Genomic DNA, 19,753 nt, shown 5'->3' with positions numbered 1-19,753 from the left:
GACCTGTATGCCTGCCACTTCATGAGTAATTAATAACCTCGTGCAAAATGGGGTCTTTAGGAGACCCTCAACAAGCCAAGATCACCCTTTCCCCCGCACCGGTTGTGAAAGGCGCTTCCAGGAGATCATACATTCCAACTTGAGAGTTTACGCCGACCTTCGTTAGTCTGAGGAGTAATGACATGTGCGCGGCTTGCATAAGTGCCTATTGGAACTCTGGGATAGAGCGTAGTATAGCTAGCCGATGGTGTGGGAGAAGACACTGGTCCATTGCTAAAAGAATTTATTCACCTATACTCCACGATGCAATGGCACTTTTAGACCATCCATTGCTCATAGCCCTGCAATTAACGCTGTGGCTTTTTGAAGCGTGAATAGATGGATGTTGAACTGTTACGTCTCCTCCAATCAATCCTTGTAGGCCCTGTCAGGTGCGATCAAAGCCCTGAGTCAGCCTTGTATAGGCACAAGCTAGGAATGCTAAAGGTGGATACAGCTCAGTGCCAACAGATGTGATTGATTCCATTGTATAGGTATGTGGATTAACATAGGTCCGATGTGTGCAGGAGATAATATTTACTATTCTTCTCATTGAGGATAGAGTGCACCTTTCGCCAACACGTATCATCTACAGGTTTTAATGCCCACAAAACATGTATTCGCGATAATTCAAGAACCATGGGTGAGTTGATGGGATTCATTCATGTATTATTATGTTTATTATGGTTACCCCACCCCCTTTCTCTGATTTTCCAAGCAATCAGAGAAGAGTCAGGCTGCCGGGAAATGCTGCATTTTTCCAGGGGTCTTGGCGTGCCGCAGAAATTTCCCCAGATTCTTTTTACCAACAAGCATTTCCTCCTGCTCTTGTCAACGGATAAAGCCCGGGGAGAATGTATTCCCGAAGAAAACATGAAACGAGAGCCTTATAGGGAATTGGGTGTATCTCATGACTTTGGGTAGAATGTTTTCTACTCGCTACTTTGAGCTTAAGCCTAGGCATTCCTCATGAATACCTTACCAGAGGTAATGATAGGGACAAAAACCCTTAGAACATATACGAACAGGAAAAAAAAAAAAGGACAGAGTTGTACTCTGTATTCCATATACACAACCCAGAGAGAGACCTTGCCCAAATGGCAGCGCCAGATGACCTGGGACGTCGCGGGAATTCGATTGATCGAAGGCCGTTTTCAGTTCAGGAGCCCTTGTTTCAGAATGTCAATTTTAGATACATTTCTTATCCGCATTCCGGCTAGTGTGGGAAAACCCCTTAAACCGGAGAGAAATCGAATGGGATTATTGGACTGTGGCTCAGACGCTAATAAGATTAGACTCCCACCGGTGGTTTGGCGCTAATTAATTCTCGAATTGTCCTACCTGCTTTCGTTCTCAGATCAGCCCCTGATCTTTCCTTTTAATCTTCCTTCTTCCCATGTTCTCGAACACTGATCGTCAATCCCATCCACCCTGCATCCGCCCTCAAGATGCCTCCAATGGCATCATCCCTGTGGATTCGCGACTGTGAGGACGACGGCTCCTCGGCCGCCTGCGAGAAGCCTGTGAGCAACTTTACTAAGAGTGGTGTCCCTGCCATCATCGTTGGAATGTAAGTACCGTGGTGTTGGCAATTACGTGTGCCCTCAGGGGGGAGACTGATTGCATTTCTTAGTTTATTCCTCATCGCGGTCGGAGTCTGCTGTTATTTCCTTTATCGCAATAAGAAGAGAGACGCCGCAGAAGCAAAGGCGGCTCAAAAGTGGAATGAAGGCGACCTGTAAATCGCGTTCTTCCACCAGCTTATCCCGACGAATCTCCGAATAATCCAACTTAGTCCCTAATACCCCTGTTCTCCGACCACACCACTTCATTCTGTGAATGAGAGTTACTACACCCAGGGAATACAGCGTTGCTGAGCATCGCTGTCAGTGATCAAGAGTTCATATATCGGATTAAATACGCGTGCGCGTTGCTTACGAGTGATACCACCGACAATCGTCTGCCACACGCGGGGAATAGCTGCCACGTAATTCAACGGCCTTACTGCGACTGGCACATAATACTATCCTAATGAGATTACAAACGAGTTCGGTTATGTGCCTACATGGGTGGCTTTTGGGAGGATATGAATACATGATGCAGCATCCTAAATCCCCTGCCACGGATGCATTACATCAACGGTGCTAAATCGTTTCCTGTTCCATTATTGATTTCTGTTACTTTACTGCGTGCTTTCGATTTGTCTTACGTTCTTTCCAGCGTTTGATTTTCAAGTTACCTGTGTATATATACCATTATCGACTTCAGATGTTGTATGTAAAACGTATGGTTGATGCATAAAGAGACTGACTAAACAATACAGTCGCGCTAAACAATCATAAACCCTAACCCGTGATTTCTCAGCGCATCGGCTCTGAGAATCCCGTGACAACGGTAGACCTACTCGGGATTGTTCGAAAAGATCGCCACCCAGTGGGTCAAGCGGATGGTTGCAGTTGTTATGTATACAAAGTTGAAGCATAACCGCACACGGTCGCATTCGGGAGTATCGCCGCAAACGAGCGCGAGAGGTTCGAAAACAGCTCGGTAGACGCAACTTGCAGAAAACAGAAAGCTTGACTCTTGCTGATGACATGGTCACATGGTTGCCCGTATGTTGGAGGTGCAGTTCGATTGTCTAGGTGATCCTGTATATCCACATACACAGTCCTGAATGGTACGCGCTATGAGCTATAGAACTCATCAAAGGGTAGCTAATGTGAATGACAAGCTACGTTGGTTATGAGAATGGTCAGGGACGTTTAGTATCTCACTGTGGAGCTTATGTCTCTGGTATACGACTGTCGTTTGCGTAAGGATGGGAGCCGAGTCTGTTATTTATGCATAATCATCATGTACTCCGACATGGCTGATTCTGAGGGCAGATAATAACCGCCTCTTTCATCGTAATTTCAGAATTGAGATGTAAGTTATTAGCTACTTCCTCAAGCAACGCGCTGCTATTTCCGAACGGTGGTTAATTGAACGATACAATGTGAATCGCACTTCTGCTCTGTCACGGAGCGATTGGTATAAAGTACTCTCAGGACTGAAGAAGGCTTAATGTTGCTCGACGTATCTCTGACGAAGTGCTTGTTGGCAACGACTGAAGGCAGAAATAAAAGATTTTCCATGTCGGAAGCTTGCTCACCGTCCGTGACGCCAGTGGCGCGAGTGCTCCATTGTCTGCCCGCTGGATAATGCATGACGTACCATTATCTTAAATAAGAGCCATCGGTTTTTGATAGAATATATGCTCCGATGTAATTGGCCTGCGGGACTCTCGTCAATGGTCAACATACCACGTGGAAGATATTTAATCATAAACAGTCTTACCACTAGGTATCAAAGACATGATAAATGCCTAACCCGAGGTTAGGCTTGCTTGAACATATGTTGGGTTGGTAAACGCCCTTCTATATACTTTCTAATCCTAGCCGGAGTGTAGTTACCCTTCAAGAGGCCTGGAATTTTGACCACGGTACCTACATATCTCGTAATTTGTAGGGCAAGCAGAACTTCGATAGAATTGTTATCATCCTCATTGAATGTCGAACCGACCTACCTAGAAACATCGTCCAGAGATATCTCCTTTGTATTCTAACCCACTGTTATTTCCCACCCGACTTAAATGGTCCGTCGTGTTTTCAAGAATCCAAATCTAGACCCAAACTCTGCTTCCGGACCCGAGACACTCATACATCCCACAGTTAGCATAATATCCTTTTGCTAATGAATACATCCGGAGTTTAGTTTGGACAGTTACCTAATCGTATACCACGTTTTAGATGCTTCATAGGGACTATCCATGATATTTTCTTCCTTCTCTCCCAATGCCCGGCACGCTATTTGTGTTGGGAGTGCTACCTGGAATCTAGAACTCTTTTCCTGGCCCACTTATACTACTTTGTGGCTGCCTAATCGACGGCCACTTCTGTCTTCTGGCTTACTGATAGTTATAGAATAACCTTCACCTTGCGTTCTAACCTGCTGGGTGAGATATTTGCCATAGAATTTGCTATTATATGGCCTTGTCTATTGTACCGCGGTGATCCTTATCACTATGGTCTTGTATCTATGGCGGATTCTAAGAGATGAAGCGCTTATATAACACGCTTTTGGGAAGAATGCGAGAAGTACCATCGTAGCAAGGCGCGCTTGAACGCTTCGGCTTTTAATCACTTGCTTATTTCTTTGGTCGGTTGCCGGGAGCCGCGTTTGGGGCGGATGCGAGTATATTAATGACTTTTCCTTATCTGATCTCAGGATCGAGCTATACTCCCTGCTCTCACGGTTTGTATCCTGTATAACTGCTCTCGGTTTCCTGGCTCACGTTAAGTGTATCCGAGATTCATGCTGAAGGGTGTAATTTGTAGTTACCCGGTTAGACTAGCATGAATAATGGTCTGTCATTTTAGTTATGTAACCTATGTGAGACTTTACTTGGGTAAGCTTCCATGAATGAAAGTCGGATGCTAATGGTTGTTAGCGTCAAGATATAGCGGGACAGATGTCTTACATGAGGTTCTAACGTAAGAATTATGTGATTTCTTAGTTAATGTTCCGTTCATCCGTAATGGTATGTGAAATCTACCCTTGTTGGTGGATATTAGATGCAGCTGGGACGAACCCTGAGCACAGTTGGGTATGCCAGCATGATAATCCTCCCCTCTTAACTACTGTAGATATGCAATGCAACCTGACGTATTTCATTATGTAATTCTCTAGCAAGTAACTAGCCGTGCAACTTGTCTCTACGAAGTCTTTTGTTGCAACATAGGTTAAAAGGCGAAGATGCCGAAGTACATCCGGTTGACCTAGACTTGCACATTCAAAGATGGGGTTCCCCTATAGGGAGCGTGCCATTAATCCGATAAACCGTATTAATCAATCAACTGAGGTGGGGTCTATTTCCGGTTCCGCGGTAGCGCAGGAATAGTATTAATGAGAGGTCGTATCAGTGACCATGATATGGAATATTATTGGTGGCTGCCGTTCGATAACGAATCCTTGTTCTTTTGTCTCGTCCCTCCAATCCACCCCTCCCATTCTTCTGTACCGATTTATCCTGCTCGTCGTCTGAGTTTCTCGCTGTTCAATACCTTTCTAGGACTAACGTGTCAAAGCCAATTCCCCAGAATGAATGTCATGCGATGTTCTTCGGTTATAACATTAGGATGTCTCCCACAATGCACGGCCCGAGATTCGAGTTACTGCCCGTGCATGACGGAATAAATGCCTCCATTCTAGGCAGAAGAATTCCGTCGGATCCACAAGCAGGGCTTTCATTGCCGGTCTCCACGGAACCGTCCCAATGCGGTAACCCGTGGCCCAACCCTCAGCCCTACAAAGCTTAGCCGAGTCTTGTTCGGCATAGGGCTGAGCCGGTCGTAGAAACATTTTCTCTCGGATTCAGATGATAATATGTGTAGAGAAGAGCTTAAAGTATGAAGATGTTGTAAGGAGTGAACATTTTATAAGCAGGAAAGTCGTATATTCTATGTAAGGTAGAAGACGTATGATTCTGCAGGGATCTCGCCCTTATCTGATGCCTTGTGGCAGGCAAGACATGCGATGATATGATGCCCCACTCAACCTATCGAATTTCAGGGGATAGTGGCCCGCCAGAGCTGCCTGCTGTCTCTGGAGGGGCCGGAATTTGACCGACAAATTGTGCAATGGACAGATCCTTTCCACCGAAAAGTTCCGATCGTTGGTTTTCTTCCAAACCCTTCCCAGTTCTGCCACATGTTAAGATTAGATCTTATCTGATCAATATATCAATCATATCTGATCTGGCCGATGTCTTCTTTTCTGGTTCAGATCCAAACCTAAGCCATGGCTGTCGAATGCAAGGAAGCAATTGCCAACGCAGAGCCGGAACCGGAGCTGGGGGATAAGTCAGACGCTACGGAAAAAGATGATAGTAAGGCGCTACACTCCATCAATATCTGTTCTCTCTTTTGCTAACAATAAACGCTGCAGACTCTTCGGTCGGCGAAATCCTACGGGCGGCTGGCATTGACACCGATGACGATGATCCAACGGAGCCCGTACTGACGGCGCGGATGTGGGTACTGGGGATTGGATTCTGCATCGTTGTCAGCGGTCTAAACACACTGTATACTTTGAGAAATCCATCTATCACCATCTCATCGGCAGTCGTGCTTTTGCTGGCTTATCCGCTCGGCAAGCTTTGGGAGAAAGCCATCCCAAGTTGGAACGTTCCTCTTGGTGCGTGGTCTTTCAACCTGAACCCAGGCCCGTTTAATAAGAAGGTAAGAGCTTGGAAATTATACGGAAGGTGTTGACACTGACCCACGCGATATGAATAGGAGCACATCCTAGTGTACGTCATGTCAAATTTAAGTATCTATGTTCGTCTCGGCGCGGACGTTTTGACCGAACAACAAATGTTCTTTGGCTATAAAGCTGGATGGGGGTTCCAAATCATCATGACAATGGCGGGATTCTTCGTCGGGCTGTCGCTGGCGGGAATATTCCGATCACTTGTCGTTCTACCCCATGAGCTTGTGTGGCCGGGCCTCCTGGGCACCTCAGCCCTCACGTCTACGCTCCATGGGTCGAAAGAGAAGGATGCTCAGGCAATGTGAGTGCGTCTTATGCTACTGGCGAAGCATCTAACCGTGTGCAGTGAAAGTTTCGGCTTCACAACCTGGAAGATATCTCGTTATGCCTTTTTCAGCTTGGTATTTTGCATCTCGTTCTGCTGGTACTGGTTTCCCGATTTTATCTTTCCCGCTCTGAGCTACTTCGCTTTCCCGTGCTGGATCGCACCAAAGAACACGGTTGTAAATCAGTTATTTGGGATGAAGAGCGGCATGGGTCTCTTGCCACTCACGTTCGATTGTACGTGCGCCAACTCAGAGTTCGTGTGATAGGGCTGACAATTGTATAGGGAGTCAAATATCTTATGTCGGATCTCCTCTCGTGGTCCCTTCTTGGGCGATCATCAACGTCTTTGGAGCACTAGTTTTCTGGATTTGGATTGTCGCCGTGGCTTGTTATTATACCAATACGTGGTACTCCGCGTATCTTCCCTTCCAGAGTTCGTCTGGTATGATCCACCCACTGAAGTGCATAATAACTGGTCTGAAACATAACTAACACGGTTGCATCAATAGTGTTCGATAACACAGGGAGCACATATAAGGCTGCCAAGATCGTGAACAAGGCATCAAGATATCAGCTAGACGTGGCTAAATATGAAGCGTACTCACCGGTATGAGTCTTTCTCGAACACGACTTTGCCTTATCGACCGGGCTCGCTAACTACCTTAGGTCTTTATGCCCGTGACCTATGCGTTAAATATGTTCGGTCTATCATTCGCAACCCTCACCTCACTCGTGGTGTGGATGTTTCTCGAGAAGCGACAAGAGATCGCGGATGCCATGCGCCGGGTACGGCACAAGTTCGCAAAGGGCAACATAAAAGAGCTTTTTGCCTCAGACCATTCACAGAACGCAGAAGTGCCAATGTGGTGGTATCTTTGCACTACATTATTGGCGCTATTTCTCGCCATCTTTTCCGTAGAGTATTGGGATGTGGAGCTGCGTTGGTACGGTGCATTGCTGGCGTGTGCTGTTGCTATGTTCTTCTTTTCTCCGGTAGGTGACCAACAATTGTGAGCCAGCTCTGTGCAGGATAAATCACTGACAGTGACTCTAAAATAGCTTGCCCTGGTCTATGCAACAGCGAACCAGAAAATCAATATCGACATCTTCTGCCGAATCATAGCCGGCTTTGTTTTTGAGGGTCGTGTTCTCGCTAACATCTGGTTCTTCAACCTTGGATACGTAACAACTATCAAGGGTCTCTACTTCTGCCAGGATATGAAATTAGGAATCTACTTCAATGTTTGTGGTCCTTGTGCAAGTAAACGACTCCAAACTAACCCATCGACCAGATTCCGCCACGAAAACTCTTCATCGCACAATGCGGAGGCATAATAACCGGCACGTTAAGCAGCGTATGCGTCCTCAACTGGGGCCTGGGCAACATCCAAGGCGTCTGCACAACCGACGCAGTTAATGGATTCAGCTGCCCATTCTCCCGGACGCATTTCAACACGAGTCTGATCTGGGGTGCTATCGGACCGCGTCGCTTCTTCAACAATAAGATCGGATACCACTCACTTCTTTACTTCTTTATCATCGGCGCTGTACTTCCCGTGATAGTGTTCGTCGCTAGACGGCGGTATCCGAAGAACGTTATCTTACAGAAATTCCACGTTCCCCTCTTCCTCGGCGGACTGAACTATCTCCCGCCTGCCACGGGAACGACGTATGGTAGTTGGGCTCTTGTGGGATTGGCCTTTGGATGGATTATAAGAAAGCGGCTGTATGCATGGTGGTATAAGTATAATTTCGTATTGAGTGCTGCTTTGGATTCCTCTGTTTCCATCGCTGGGGTTGTGATCTTCTTTGCTATCTTTTTCTCTGGGGCTTCGTCGCATTTCAGTTGGTGGGGGACAAGAGTTTATAAAGTGAGTGATATTGACCTCCGATATTGGAAGTTGGTGAATTAGAAGTACTGACAAGAAGTAGGATACGTGCGATTGGAAAGGTTGTTCGTATCTTCCTATCCCGGAAAGCGGGAAGTTTGCATGATGAAGCTGGAGGTATATCGGTGGCTCTGGTTGTGCTAGGACTCCTTCAATGGAAGTCGGAGTCTCAGAAGAATTAATTCGAACTGTGAATCAATTGGTATGTGCATGTTGATAGCTGAGTAGGTTATAGATGTAGGTAGTTGTATATAGATTTGGCTCAATTGAATCATCAATTATTACAGGATGTATATAGGTGTCATCCTTACGATATTGCTATGTCTTAACCCTCTGCCGCAACTGCGTCCTAAGCGACCGTCAATGCCCCCAAGGAGGAGCGATAAAGTAGACAATACCGTGCCCTATGGAAGCGGCGAGAGGACCGACCTTTTGAAGACAGTTATGTCAGACCTGCACGCATACGCTTATATTCTGTACATACCCAATGAATCCAATGGTATCCCGGAAAGCTGGTAGCTACATAGACGCCGAAGCATCGAGCCGGATTTAACGCTGTCATGTAGACAATGTGTCAGCACACCCTGCGTCACATATTTTCTGTTGAATTGACCAGATTGTTCGTCTCTGGTGTTACTCACAAGCCCCAGCATACCCAGCGCGGGTGAAAGAAGAGCCCCAGCTCACAACGCCCAGAGTCATCCCTACTAAAAAGGGAGACAATGCAGCTCCATAGATAGAACCTTGTCTTGGGTCCAAACCAACCCCGAAGGAGAGGAAAATCAGGACCAAGCAGAAGATAAACTCGAGCAGGAATGCCTCATCTACAGGCACCAGGCGGGTATTCACTGTGCAACCTCCTACAGTGAAGTCCTTAGACCCATACGCTCTCTGAAGCATAAAGCCAGCCAATGCACCGCCAAGAGTTTGACCGAGAAGGTAAATAACCATTCGAGGTAGCGATATCAAACGGGCGAAAAAGGTAGCCAACGTAATGGTCGGGTTGAGATGGCTACCACTCACGTTCGAAAAAGAGAAAATAAATAGAGTCAGGAACAGCCAGTTGCTAATACCACCAAATAGTGGTCCTAGAAATGTCGAGGTAGAGAATATACCGGATGGTGAAGTCGCACTGACATTTGCCGACGTCGAAGCTGGTCGTACGGCCATCCAAGAGGTCACGAACACCATCATCATGGTACCTGGTGGCTCAAGTAAGCTTTTCTATAATTGAAGGTTCAATGCTCGCCTTGATAACGCTCACCCATGCATTCGATGAAGCCGAACTTCCAGAGGTCAATATCCCAGAATCCGCGCAGGTCGAATCCCTCACGGAATGTCATTAGCGGCGCCGCATCGGGCACCTTCTTTAAGATGTCCGCATTATCGGGGTCAGTGCGGTCGACTACAAGCCCTTGGTTGCCGCCAATCCTTCCGGCAAAAGGCTGTATAATGGGCCTGGGCTGTGGCATGTTGCCACTGTCTGGGAAGGCCGTGCGATCCATGATGGCAAGATGCACGTCTCGTTGGGAGGATCAAAAACTCCTATTGCATTCCTGACTTCAGGATATAAGATAACAAAGCAAGGGTGTAATTATGGATAAATTTAGACTTTCCACGTGGTTATGGTCAGCAATTCTCGGGCCCTAACTGTTGGATGACCTCACGACTCAGCACGTCTACCTTTTAAGAGAACCATGAAAGCGCTGCTATTTTTTAGAGGCCAATCTCGTACAAACCAAGGAATATTCTGCACATATTGTAAATTAACCTCAAGGCCAAATACCTCTAGCTATTATAGGTTGGGAAAATTGGCGGTGCCTAATGCCGCTTTAGGCCTAGAGTTTAGGTTTGGTTAATTAGCTGAAGCTCACATAAGGATTAGATAAAGCTGATACCGAGATTGGTAATCAACTAGAGATTCCTACTATTGCTCTATTTAGTCCAGGGTGCTGCATATAAATTATGTTTAGCGTCATCGTCATAGACCTGCAATATACTACCCTGCATACGAGTGGCTTTGGTGGACCTCCAGTTTCCTCGTTGCCTATACCCTGCTGGAGAATATTCGCTATTTATCAAGCGCTGAGGCTGCGGATCCCCAGTGAATTGACGACGACATCTTACATACAGCAGGAAATCGTCGTGATGACCTCCCAATATGGGTTGATTGACCATAACGAGGTCTTGGTTATATATAGTAGATGAAAATAGAATTTCCATAGCCAAAGGTATACGATTCTAGAGTGTAGTTATATGTGTACCATCCTACGAAAGAATAATCTCGATTCTTATCCTGGTATAAATGGGTCGTAAATCATCCGTCCCATGTGCTTTCATTCTCACCTTCTGGCCAACTTGCGGCCAACAACAACCATACGCATTGCGCCTTCTGCACTCTCTGTCAAGAGTCGTTCAGCCTCCGCAATAGCCTCTTCCAGAGTGGATGGCCGCTGGAGGATTGAGGCATACGCATTGATTCCAACGTCGTAATTCACCTCTGCCTCGTCTCCAATCGTACCGGCTAGCACAATGACCGGGATCTGATACTTCTTCGCCCGTATCGCAACCTCCGCTGGGATCTTTCCTCTCGGAGTCTGGTAATCAATACCCCCCTCGGCAGTGAATACCAGCTCGCAATCTTCAAACAGTTCTTCAATATTGAAATACTCCATGATGGCCTCATACCGTGGACGAAGCATCGCACCTAAGAGCAGCAAGCCAGTACCTAACCCACCGGACGCCCCACTTCCGGGCATCTCAGATATGTCACGGCCCAAAATGCGCTTACAAGCAGACGCATAAATATCCAACGCAGCCTGTAGCACCTCTGTCTGTTTGGGAGACGCGCCTTTCTGTGGACCATAGACACATGCCACTCCGTTCGGCCCGCAGAGGACGTTCTTCCAGTTACAGGTAACCTCGATCTTGACTTCATTCAGGCGAGGATGTAACCCGGAAAGGTCGACACTCTCAAGGGACATCAATGACTGGCCTCCTCCAGCACAAGGGATTTCAGTACCATCGCGACTGATCAATCGTGCCCCAAGGGCCTGAAGCATTCCGGCCCCACCGTCACTGGTGCCAGAGTCTCCGCAGCCCACAATGATACGCTGCACCCCTTCATCCAGCGCAGACGCTATCAGTTGCCCTACCCCAAATGTGGTTGTAATACATGGATTTCGGCTGTCGCGAGGTACTAGGCTCAGCCCAGCAGCAGCTGCAATCTCAATAACCGCTGCCTTGGACTGGCCCAGTTCGACGACCCCATAGAAGGAGGGAATCGGTATACCAACAGGACCAGTGACAATGGTCTTGCGCATTTTTCCACCCGCAGCAGCAACCAGGGCATGTGCAAAGCCTTCGCCGCCATCCGCGAGTGGTACCTTGCGTATCTTGGCAGACGGTAGTGCCCGCATGATGCCAGCCTCGATGCAGTTGGCCGCAGTCGGAGGGTCAATACTCCCCTTGAATCCAGAAGGACAGACCAATACATTCATTGTGGAGATATATACTAAAAAATGAATATGGAGAAACGAATGTTGTCGTTGAAGCCTTTGGGGAGATGGATGAGAGTATGAATATGAACGAGTGTTGTGGATATTTCCCGGCAGGAACACAGCTGCCATTGGGACTGCGGCAACCTTTTATACAATATCGAGATCCAGGAATAGGACCGCAGTGTGAAGCCACAAAAAGTCATTTGCTCATATCTTCTTGCCCCTTCAATCCCTCTCTACTGTCCTCTGACGGGTCACAAGCCCACCCAAATGTCGTTGATTCCTCCGAACCGATGAGGCACGGCCACAAACCACACCCTGGACCCTGAGAAAGAAGACACAGAGGTGACGGGCAAGCATCGTTTCTAAATTTACTTAATGCGGTTGCCTGGGCCTAAGGCATATATCGCTCTGGCGTGGGCATGATAGACCCGCTTGGCGGAGAAAGCCCTAAGCGATGCTGTTATCGACGTCAAAGTTCATCTAAGAATGGCACCTAAGGGCTCGTTTGGGGACTGAGCGACTAGGAAAGATCGGGTTCTATGGGTCCACGAGGACAGTTTCCCAATTCTACTTGAAACCTGGCCACTTAGCAAAGCCACAAACCCAAGCCCGATAAACTGTTGCCTCTCTCCTTGGCCAAACAAAATCTAAAGGTCCTCTCCATTGGGCGCCATCTTCTTTTCTGCACAGCCTTATCACATTGAACGTGATTGGAACAGGCAGTATGGACAATGAAAATAGAATATCCCGTACGCGAAGTCAGTCTGGAGTGGAGGCAACACTTGGAGATGAACATAAAAGTGTAATAAGGATTCAATGGCACCGCAAAAAAGCTCTTCGAATCATTTTTTTTTTCGTCTATCTCTACCTGGACTTTTGCTCGCCATACTCGCACGCTGCGCACGCCATGGCACATTTTGTCCCGAGACATAGTCGTGACGAGGAGGATGGAATGATTCCCCTCCCTTCCGTACAATTCTATACGGAGTACAACACTCGATATGATATTCCTGTCCCCGCGGTTCGTCTGAGTTCCGAACTTCACCAGAGACACGATACAGCGTCAGATAATACACATGACGATTCTGAATCGGATGAAGACCATGGGACAAGCAGTGCTGAACCGAATACAGGCTCTCATGATAGCCAGAAGAGTCGTCTGTTGTTTGTAGATCAGGATTCACTGGTACGCTACTCTTAACTTTATTTCCAGTCGTGGAGTATGCTGGTTACTGATGCAGAATAGGTGACATGGTCCGGCCCAGACGACCCATCCAACCCTCTCAATTGGAGTCGTCCGAGGAAATGGATCTCAACACTCTTAGTATCTTGTTTTACCTTTATCTCCCCTGTATCCTCTACTATGGTAGCGCCTGCATTATCGACCATGGCGAATGAGTTTCAAATCCAGTCTGATATCAAGCAATACCTCCTCATGTCAATCTTCTTACTAGCTTATGCGCTGGGGCCATTCATCATCGCACCACTCTCTGAAATGTACGGACGTGTAATCGTACTGCAGTCCGCGAATATGTTTTATCTGGTCTTTAACACCATGTGTGGGTTTGCTACCTCTGGGAACCAGATGCTCGCTTTTCGTTTCCTCAGTGGACTTGGTGGCAGTGCCCCACAAGCGGTATGTATCCAGATTCATTTTTTTTGATGGGAAATTCGCTAATTTCTTTTGAGATTGGAGGAGGTGTTCTCAGCGATTGCTGGCACAAAGAGGAGCGAGGAGCAGCCACGGCAATTTACAGCCTGATGCCCTTTATCGGGCCCGCTGTGGGCCCTATTGGTAAGTGCCGAGAGGACTATTCTGTCATACCCCACGATAGAAGGAAACCTAGGAGCTAATACGAACATTGGACGCAGCGGGCGGGTACTTGACTAATTACCTGACATGGCGATGGATCTTCTGGGTTGTGTCCATGGCCGATGCCTTTGTGCAGCTACTAGCGTTGCTGTTTCTGCGTGAAACCTATGCCCCCAAGATTCTTGCAACTAGAAAAAGAAAACTACAAGAATTAACAGGTAACCACCGCCTCCATACCGAGTATGATAAGCCCGACCGGACATTTGGTCACGTCCTACGGAAGAATCTCATTCGTCCGTTCCGGATGCTCTTTACCCAGCCAGCTATCCAAGCACTGTCCCTCTACAGAGGTTACCAGTATGGGCTGATGTATCTCGTGTGAGGAAGTCTCCAGCCCAGATGATATCCAAGGTTTCATGACTCATATGTTGCAGCCTAGCATCCTTCCCTCTGGTGTGGGAGGGCGCGTACAGCCAAGGAAAGGACATAGCCAGCTTGAACTATATCTCGCTTGGAGTAGGCTTTGTGATCGGGCTTCAATTCTGTGGCCGGGCTGTTGACATAGTGAGTCACTCATTGACCAATGACAGTCCTTACCCTCCAGGTGAGGTATGCTAACCGTAGAACTTGAAGATATATGTGCGCCTTCAAAAACGTTACGACCATCCAGGGCGGCCAGAATTCCGCATTCCGCTGATGCTCCCAGGCGGGCTTCTTGTCCCTAGTGGATTATTCCTCTATGGATGGAGTGCTCAATACCACACCCACTGGGTCGTACCCAACATCGGAGCCGCAATCTTTGCGATCGGGCTGATCATCTCCTTCCAGTGTGCTCAGACCTATGTTGTCGACGCCTATACCCGCTATGCCGCCAGTGCTACGGGTGCCGCGGCATTTGTACGAACATTAGCTGGGTTTGCCTTTCCGTTATTTGCGGAGAGCCTTTATCATGCACTGGGCCTGGGATGGGGAAATAGCCTACTCGCATTCGTCAGTCTGGCACTTGGCATTGCGGCGCCGTTGCTGTTGTGGTACCACGGGGAATGGCTAAGAGCCAAGAGCCCGTACTGTGCAGGATAGAGTAATCGGTTGTCACTCTTTTGCTCTGGTACCTAGGCTTGGGTCGAAAATGAAAACCAGAAGCTATCATGGATCCTACTCTGCAACTTGACTCCATGGCAGTGGCAGTGCATATATCAGTGCGCCAATGGTTGTCGGGGCCGAAGGGTCCAGTTTTGCCGTAACGTTAATTCTGGTCTTGGAGTTTCTAGGCAAAAGCTAGGTATTTTCTTGGTACAGCGAATAGTACTAGTCATGTGTTTGTTCTTGGATGCAGAAACTTATAGGCTGTTATTGGTGATAAATAATTTCTTATGACGTTGATGATGATTTCTATTTTTGGATTTATAAGATCACCTCTACATCGAATGGAGATAGCCAAGAGGTAATGAGTACATTAGAATTTCTAGGCTATATATAGATACACGTGTGGTGATAAGCCCCATTCCAACCAGCATTCTCTCTATGCACAGTGCGCGTTGCATTCTAGCATCCACTTTCTCAGTCATGCTATAGGATACTCCCCGGACCTACCAGACTCTGTGTACACTGACGAACCATGCAGCAGAATGATAATGATCCGACGTAGGGTCTGAGCAATTTTCGAGGTGCAGAAACTATTGTCTCGTGATATAACGTCCAGGCAGCAATCTATTTCTAAAGTAAATCGGATCATCAAGCGCATGGGTAACACACTTCAGTGCTTTCAAGAAGGCGTCGCCCTCGGTTTATGCTCCTTTTCCTTTTTCGTTCTACTCTAACATTGTATTCTCCCGGCCTGAAGTGACTGGTACAAAACATCACACGCCAAATATCATCACCCACTACTACCATGTCGAAGATAAGCCTCACGCCGCCGGGGCCTTCGGATTTTAAACTAAACCCCCATGATGGGTTGGATCTCTTGTCAGATGATGCTACAGCTGGGGACACCAATTGTAGGCTCTTTGATAAATGCACTGAGTTACGCGGAATAATAATTTATGCAGGCTGATATATATAAATAAAGCTGTACTATTCGGCATCTGGAAAAGGCACCTGGTACGGCATATAATGATGTAAATACAGAAAGGATATCTGAGATATTCCATACCATGCAATATATATATCTCTATATAAGTCATTATTAGTTGTGGTGTTTATTTTCGACCTGGGAAGCCAACGAAGTGGCTGTGCTATCAACGGCCCAAGATGAAGAGCGTCTGCGAATAGGCAGTGCACTTTGTCAGATTGGTTATATTATGGGTGGAAATGGCCGTTCCCATTTCATTTATACAATTTATTGCAGACTGTCTGAATGCTTCGTAGCATTCAACCAGTGGCATGTCTCATGTTCCAATGAAACGACCATTCATTCGATGACTGTTTTTATTTCTTTGCCTTTGTGTATTGTATAGTCCTTGGCCATTAGAATGGGATTCAGAAACCGAACAAGTTCTTGTCTTCGTCGTATCCCCAGGCTTGTAGAACGGGAAGAACTGCTTTTTGGATCATGGTTGGCGGCCCGCAGAGAAGTGCTACATTGCGATGATCGGGTTCAAAGGCATGTTTTTTGATAATATCCTCGTTTACATGTCCTTTGAGACCATTCCAGTCATCTCCAGGATGGGATAGCACGTGGGCAATCTCGACCTGGGTACTGTGCTCTTTGGATAGTTGCTCCAGCTCTTTTTTCATTAGTATATCGTTTTCGGACTTATTAGCGTCAATTACTCTGAGCTTAGTCTTGTCGGTTTCATCTCCTAGGATTCGCGCAATGATCTGATATCCTGGTGTAACACCGGATCCTCCGAGAATCAAAGAAATTTTGTCAAAGGTATATGTCTTGTCATCGATAGCGAAGCGGCCATGACCTTGATAGCGAATCTCACCGGACGGACCTTTGACTTCGACCTCTTCCCCTTCCTGAAGACAATCAAGAATATTGCTCATGGTACCACCAGGCTGATCCCCATCAGGGAAATATGTCTTGACCACGAGGTCAAAAGTCCCGTCCTCTTCGCTATCCAAGACCGGTCTCACTGGAGTATAAGGACGGAAGACCAGGCTATCCTTGAAATGGAAGCCGAGTTGAACATGCTGTCCTGTTTCCAGACCAAGTTTTGTAGCTAAGTGTGACAGGCCGAATGTGTATCGCTGGGTATCCTGTGAGAGGCGTGTGGTCTTGACCAGCTTCGCACGGGTCCACCTTATTCTCGATTAGGATCGCGCCACCAACAGTTATGCAGATGCAAACTTACATATGCTCATTAAGAGCAGCCTTACTGTCTCCTCCCTCAGTGTGGGACAACTCCTCTTCCTTGCGTTTAGCATCCCTTTGCATATGGGCCATCGCCTTGTCCGTAACTTGTCCGATGATACACTCTGTACCATTGTCTCAGCAATTCAAATAGTATAGACCGAAAGAAGGCTGACGCGACTGATACTGACCCTTTAGTTTCTCCTGCGCATAGTTATCGTGGATACTTTCAAACTCCTCGGTGGCATCCATATGCACGGCCCCAGCATGGGCCATAATTGGTCCTTTACCGCCAGGGTGCCAGCTCAAGACACTGGTCGCGTCGTACACATTCCCGTTTATCACAATCCAACAATCGTCTTCAGTATGGTGTTTCTCGATCTCATCTCGAGTGAACTGTTTCCCAGGAGCGGATGCCTTCCGCCTAACTTCTTCGATCTGTTCCTCGGTTGATTCCTTCATCCAGCCGTTGGTACCATTCCCTTGCTCAACGGGATGTCTGAATAGTAGGTACGCGTCCTCGTTAGCGGGATCATCGTATATCTCTGGTATCACTTGATACCAGCAGTTGTTCATCATCCTACAAGAAGGTTAGCATAGTTATTGGCAATTACTTAAGTCAGCATTATGTTACCCTGCAAGGTTCCACACTGGCTTTGGAGGTTGTGTGTTCTTATGCTCATCAAAGGCACGTACTATAATGCTCTCTGCACGAGCGAGTTTTGTTATGTCGAGGTCAACATGCCAATGCAACCAGGTCCAGAACTTCTTGCCATGTCGCATCGGTGCTTCAGGATACTAGGAGGGTTTAGCCAGTTATGGAAGAATGGTCTTGAGAGAGCTGCACTCACCTTGCGCACACAGTAGAGCCAGGTATCGCCACCGTTCAAACTAATCTCCACCCTGTCGATCTCATTCCCGCCTCCGTTATAAGCAAAGCCTTCGATACGATATGTTTTACCTTTCTTCATGTCCGCCAAATTGATTTTCTCTCCTTGTGATGGCATCACAATTACCGAGTTCAGCATCTGTTGCGTGCACAGAGTGCTTGGATGGTGATACATAATTTTCGCAATTTCCGATTCAGAGTCGGTCACAAAGCTGGGTAGTTGTCGGTTATCATAAATGTGGTAATAGCTATCGTTTTCGAATTCAGTGACCCAGACCTTTGTCAACCATTTAATAGACCGGGCCCCTACCCACCCAGGAAGCATTAACCGCAGTGGATAACCATGGTCAGGGGGAATCGGATGGTCATTCATCTCATAAACCAACAACACATCATTAGTGGGATCCATGACATATGATAGAGGAACACAGGTTGCATATTCGCCCTCGCCCAACTGATCGGCACCCTTATAATGAACCCAAAAGCACTTCTCAGGCTCTCTCTCCATCAGCTGCGTAGCACCCGCCTCCAGAAGGACATCGCGGAGTAGCACACCTTTCCAATACGAGCAGCCCGCAGCGGCAGTGGTGAAGTTGAACCCGCGAGTGCGTTTGATCATATTGAGTTCTTTCCGACGACTACCATCACAGGCAAGGAAAATGGGTATGTTGATGCTGGTGAACTGGTCTATTAACTCATCCATGCCAAAGGTCAATTGTCTGTCGACCACCACATCGAGCTTGTGATTTTCCCAGAGTAAATGTGGTACATTCCCATGATTACGGACGTAGTGGATGGGGGATGGTGTGATAAGACCGGCGTTGAACAAAGTTGTGAGATCTGCTTCTGCATTCATCGGATGCTTTCCCGTGAGACGTTTCAAGCTCTTGCTACGAGGGACCCAACTATCTGGAGAGAACTGGTCTGCCTCGTCAATCTGCTCTGGAAGTGCCTCGTCGTGAAAAGGAGAGCGACCTCGCCCATCATTTTGCCTCATCGACGATCGGTATTTCTGCTCATATTGTAGGCATTTCAACAACGCCGCTTCCTCAAATGACATCTCTGGCTTAGCGTCCTTCTTTGCGCCCTCCTCTTGATCCTTTGACTGCTCTTTAGCGTCACCTTTCTTCCCTCGACCTTGCTCTTCTACCTTCCCCTTTGCCCTTCTTTTCTCTTCCTCCTCTCTCTTTGCCAGATTCGCAGGCCACGGTTGCTCCTGTTTTATAAAACTCTCAGTCGTGTGAAGTACATATCTCCAGAACTTCGGATGCACGTCTGGTCTTCGTAAATGAAAGTCCTGGCACCACGTTAAGTCTTATTCTTTGCTGGCCCATTAGATCCCCCAGGGAATACTCACGATCTGCTTGGTCATGATATCTCGAACAGTAACCAATTCCCCCTTCTTCACCTTCTTCCGAAGCTCGTTGAGCTTCTCCTCAGCAACCTCCTCGAGGTCATACGGTATCTCATCCCCATTATGGGTGAGCCCGATATACCGCGCATCGCGATTTCGGGTCCCGACGCGATGACTATGCGTCCGGGTCCAGTCTGGCTCGTTCAGTATATCTAGATAAGATGCACCGGAATGGTTCGTAACCGACATGGCTATTCTGGGACACAATTTGGGGAGATAAGGTATTTAGCCGTGGTACGGAGTACAATAAAAAGAATTGATAATACAGCGGC

At 47.3% G+C, this 19,753-nt stretch overlaps 6 protein-coding genes across 6 annotated transcripts; 3 read left to right on the top strand and 3 right to left on the bottom strand.

The window, feature by feature from the left end:
- Nucleotides 1–1,487: 1,487 nt before the first annotated feature.
- BDV38DRAFT_282769 (uncharacterized protein) lies at nt 1,488–1,781 on the top strand (the record flags this gene model as incomplete). The annotated part of the gene is made up of 2 exons (XM_032059876.1): nt 1,488–1,609; nt 1,673–1,781. The coding sequence occupies 2 exons, from the start codon at nt 1,488–1,490 to the stop codon at nt 1,779–1,781; spliced, it is 231 nt and encodes a 76-aa protein (XP_031913904.1).
- Nucleotides 1,782–5,790: 4,009 nt separating this feature from the next.
- Nucleotides 5,791–8,806, top strand: BDV38DRAFT_84165 (OPT oligopeptide transporter protein-domain-containing protein). The gene is made up of 10 exons (XM_032064022.1): nt 5,791–5,965; nt 6,025–6,317; nt 6,375–6,649; nt 6,695–6,909; nt 6,959–7,117; nt 7,185–7,282; nt 7,342–7,668; nt 7,735–7,917; nt 7,968–8,546; nt 8,608–8,806. The coding sequence occupies exons 1-10, from the start codon at nt 5,878–5,880 to the stop codon at nt 8,668–8,670; spliced, it is 2,280 nt and encodes a 759-aa protein (XP_031913903.1). The 5' UTR covers nt 5,791–5,877; the 3' UTR covers nt 8,671–8,806.
- Nucleotides 8,807–8,913: 107 nt separating this feature from the next.
- Nucleotides 8,914–10,069, bottom strand: BDV38DRAFT_271127 (major intrinsic protein-domain-containing protein; the record flags this gene model as incomplete). Its single annotated transcript, XM_032057255.1, has 4 exons — nt 8,914–8,993; nt 9,049–9,164; nt 9,202–9,766; nt 9,829–10,069. The coding sequence occupies 4 exons, from the start codon at nt 10,067–10,069 to the stop codon at nt 8,914–8,916; spliced, it is 1,002 nt and encodes a 333-aa protein (XP_031913902.1).
- An 837-nt stretch (nt 10,070–10,906) lies between these two features.
- Nucleotides 10,907–12,064, bottom strand: BDV38DRAFT_292738 (glycerate kinase family protein; the record flags this gene model as incomplete). Its single annotated transcript, XM_032062080.1, has 1 exon — nt 10,907–12,064. The coding sequence occupies one exon, from the start codon at nt 12,062–12,064 to the stop codon at nt 10,907–10,909; it is 1,158 nt and encodes a 385-aa protein (XP_031913901.1).
- Nucleotides 12,065–12,974: 910 nt separating this feature from the next.
- BDV38DRAFT_282765 (MFS transporter) lies at nt 12,975–14,960 on the top strand (the record flags this gene model as incomplete). The annotated part of the gene is made up of 6 exons (XM_032059875.1): nt 12,975–13,253; nt 13,314–13,703; nt 13,757–13,862; nt 13,940–14,258; nt 14,315–14,444; nt 14,514–14,960. The coding sequence occupies 6 exons, from the start codon at nt 12,975–12,977 to the stop codon at nt 14,958–14,960; spliced, it is 1,671 nt and encodes a 556-aa protein (XP_031913900.1).
- Nucleotides 14,961–16,358: 1,398 nt separating this feature from the next.
- On the bottom strand, nt 16,359–19,064 carry BDV38DRAFT_292735 (putative nitrate reductase; the record flags this gene model as incomplete). Its single annotated transcript, XM_032062079.1, has 5 exons — nt 16,359–17,127; nt 17,180–17,303; nt 17,370–17,758; nt 17,813–17,976; nt 18,030–19,064. The coding sequence occupies 5 exons, from the start codon at nt 19,062–19,064 to the stop codon at nt 16,359–16,361; spliced, it is 2,481 nt and encodes an 826-aa protein (XP_031913899.1).
- Nucleotides 19,065–19,753: the final 689 nt, after the last annotated feature.

This window comes from Aspergillus pseudotamarii (assembly GCF_009193445.1).
Source record: "Aspergillus pseudotamarii strain CBS 117625 unplaced genomic scaffold BDV38scaffold_25, whole genome shotgun sequence".
In the NCBI taxonomy this organism is placed as follows: Eukaryota; Fungi; Ascomycota; class Eurotiomycetes; order Eurotiales; family Aspergillaceae; genus Aspergillus; species Aspergillus pseudotamarii.
Note: the sequence above shows the minus strand (reverse complement) of the source record. Positions and strands in the feature narration are given on the sequence as shown.

Bases quoted from the DNA above. Each gene is read 5' to 3' on its own strand.
- BDV38DRAFT_84165 (XM_032064022.1), top strand. From the start codon at position 5,878: ATGGCTGTCGAATGCAAGGAAGCAATTGCCAACGCAGAGCCGGAACCG. The intron at 5,966-6,024 runs GTAAGGCGCTAC...TAAACGCTGCAG, and splicing joins CGCTACGGAAAAAGATGATA to ACTCTTCGGTCGGCGAAATC. The intron at 8,547-8,607 runs GTGAGTGATATT...GACAAGAAGTAG, and splicing joins GGGGGACAAGAGTTTATAAA to GATACGTGCGATTGGAAAGG.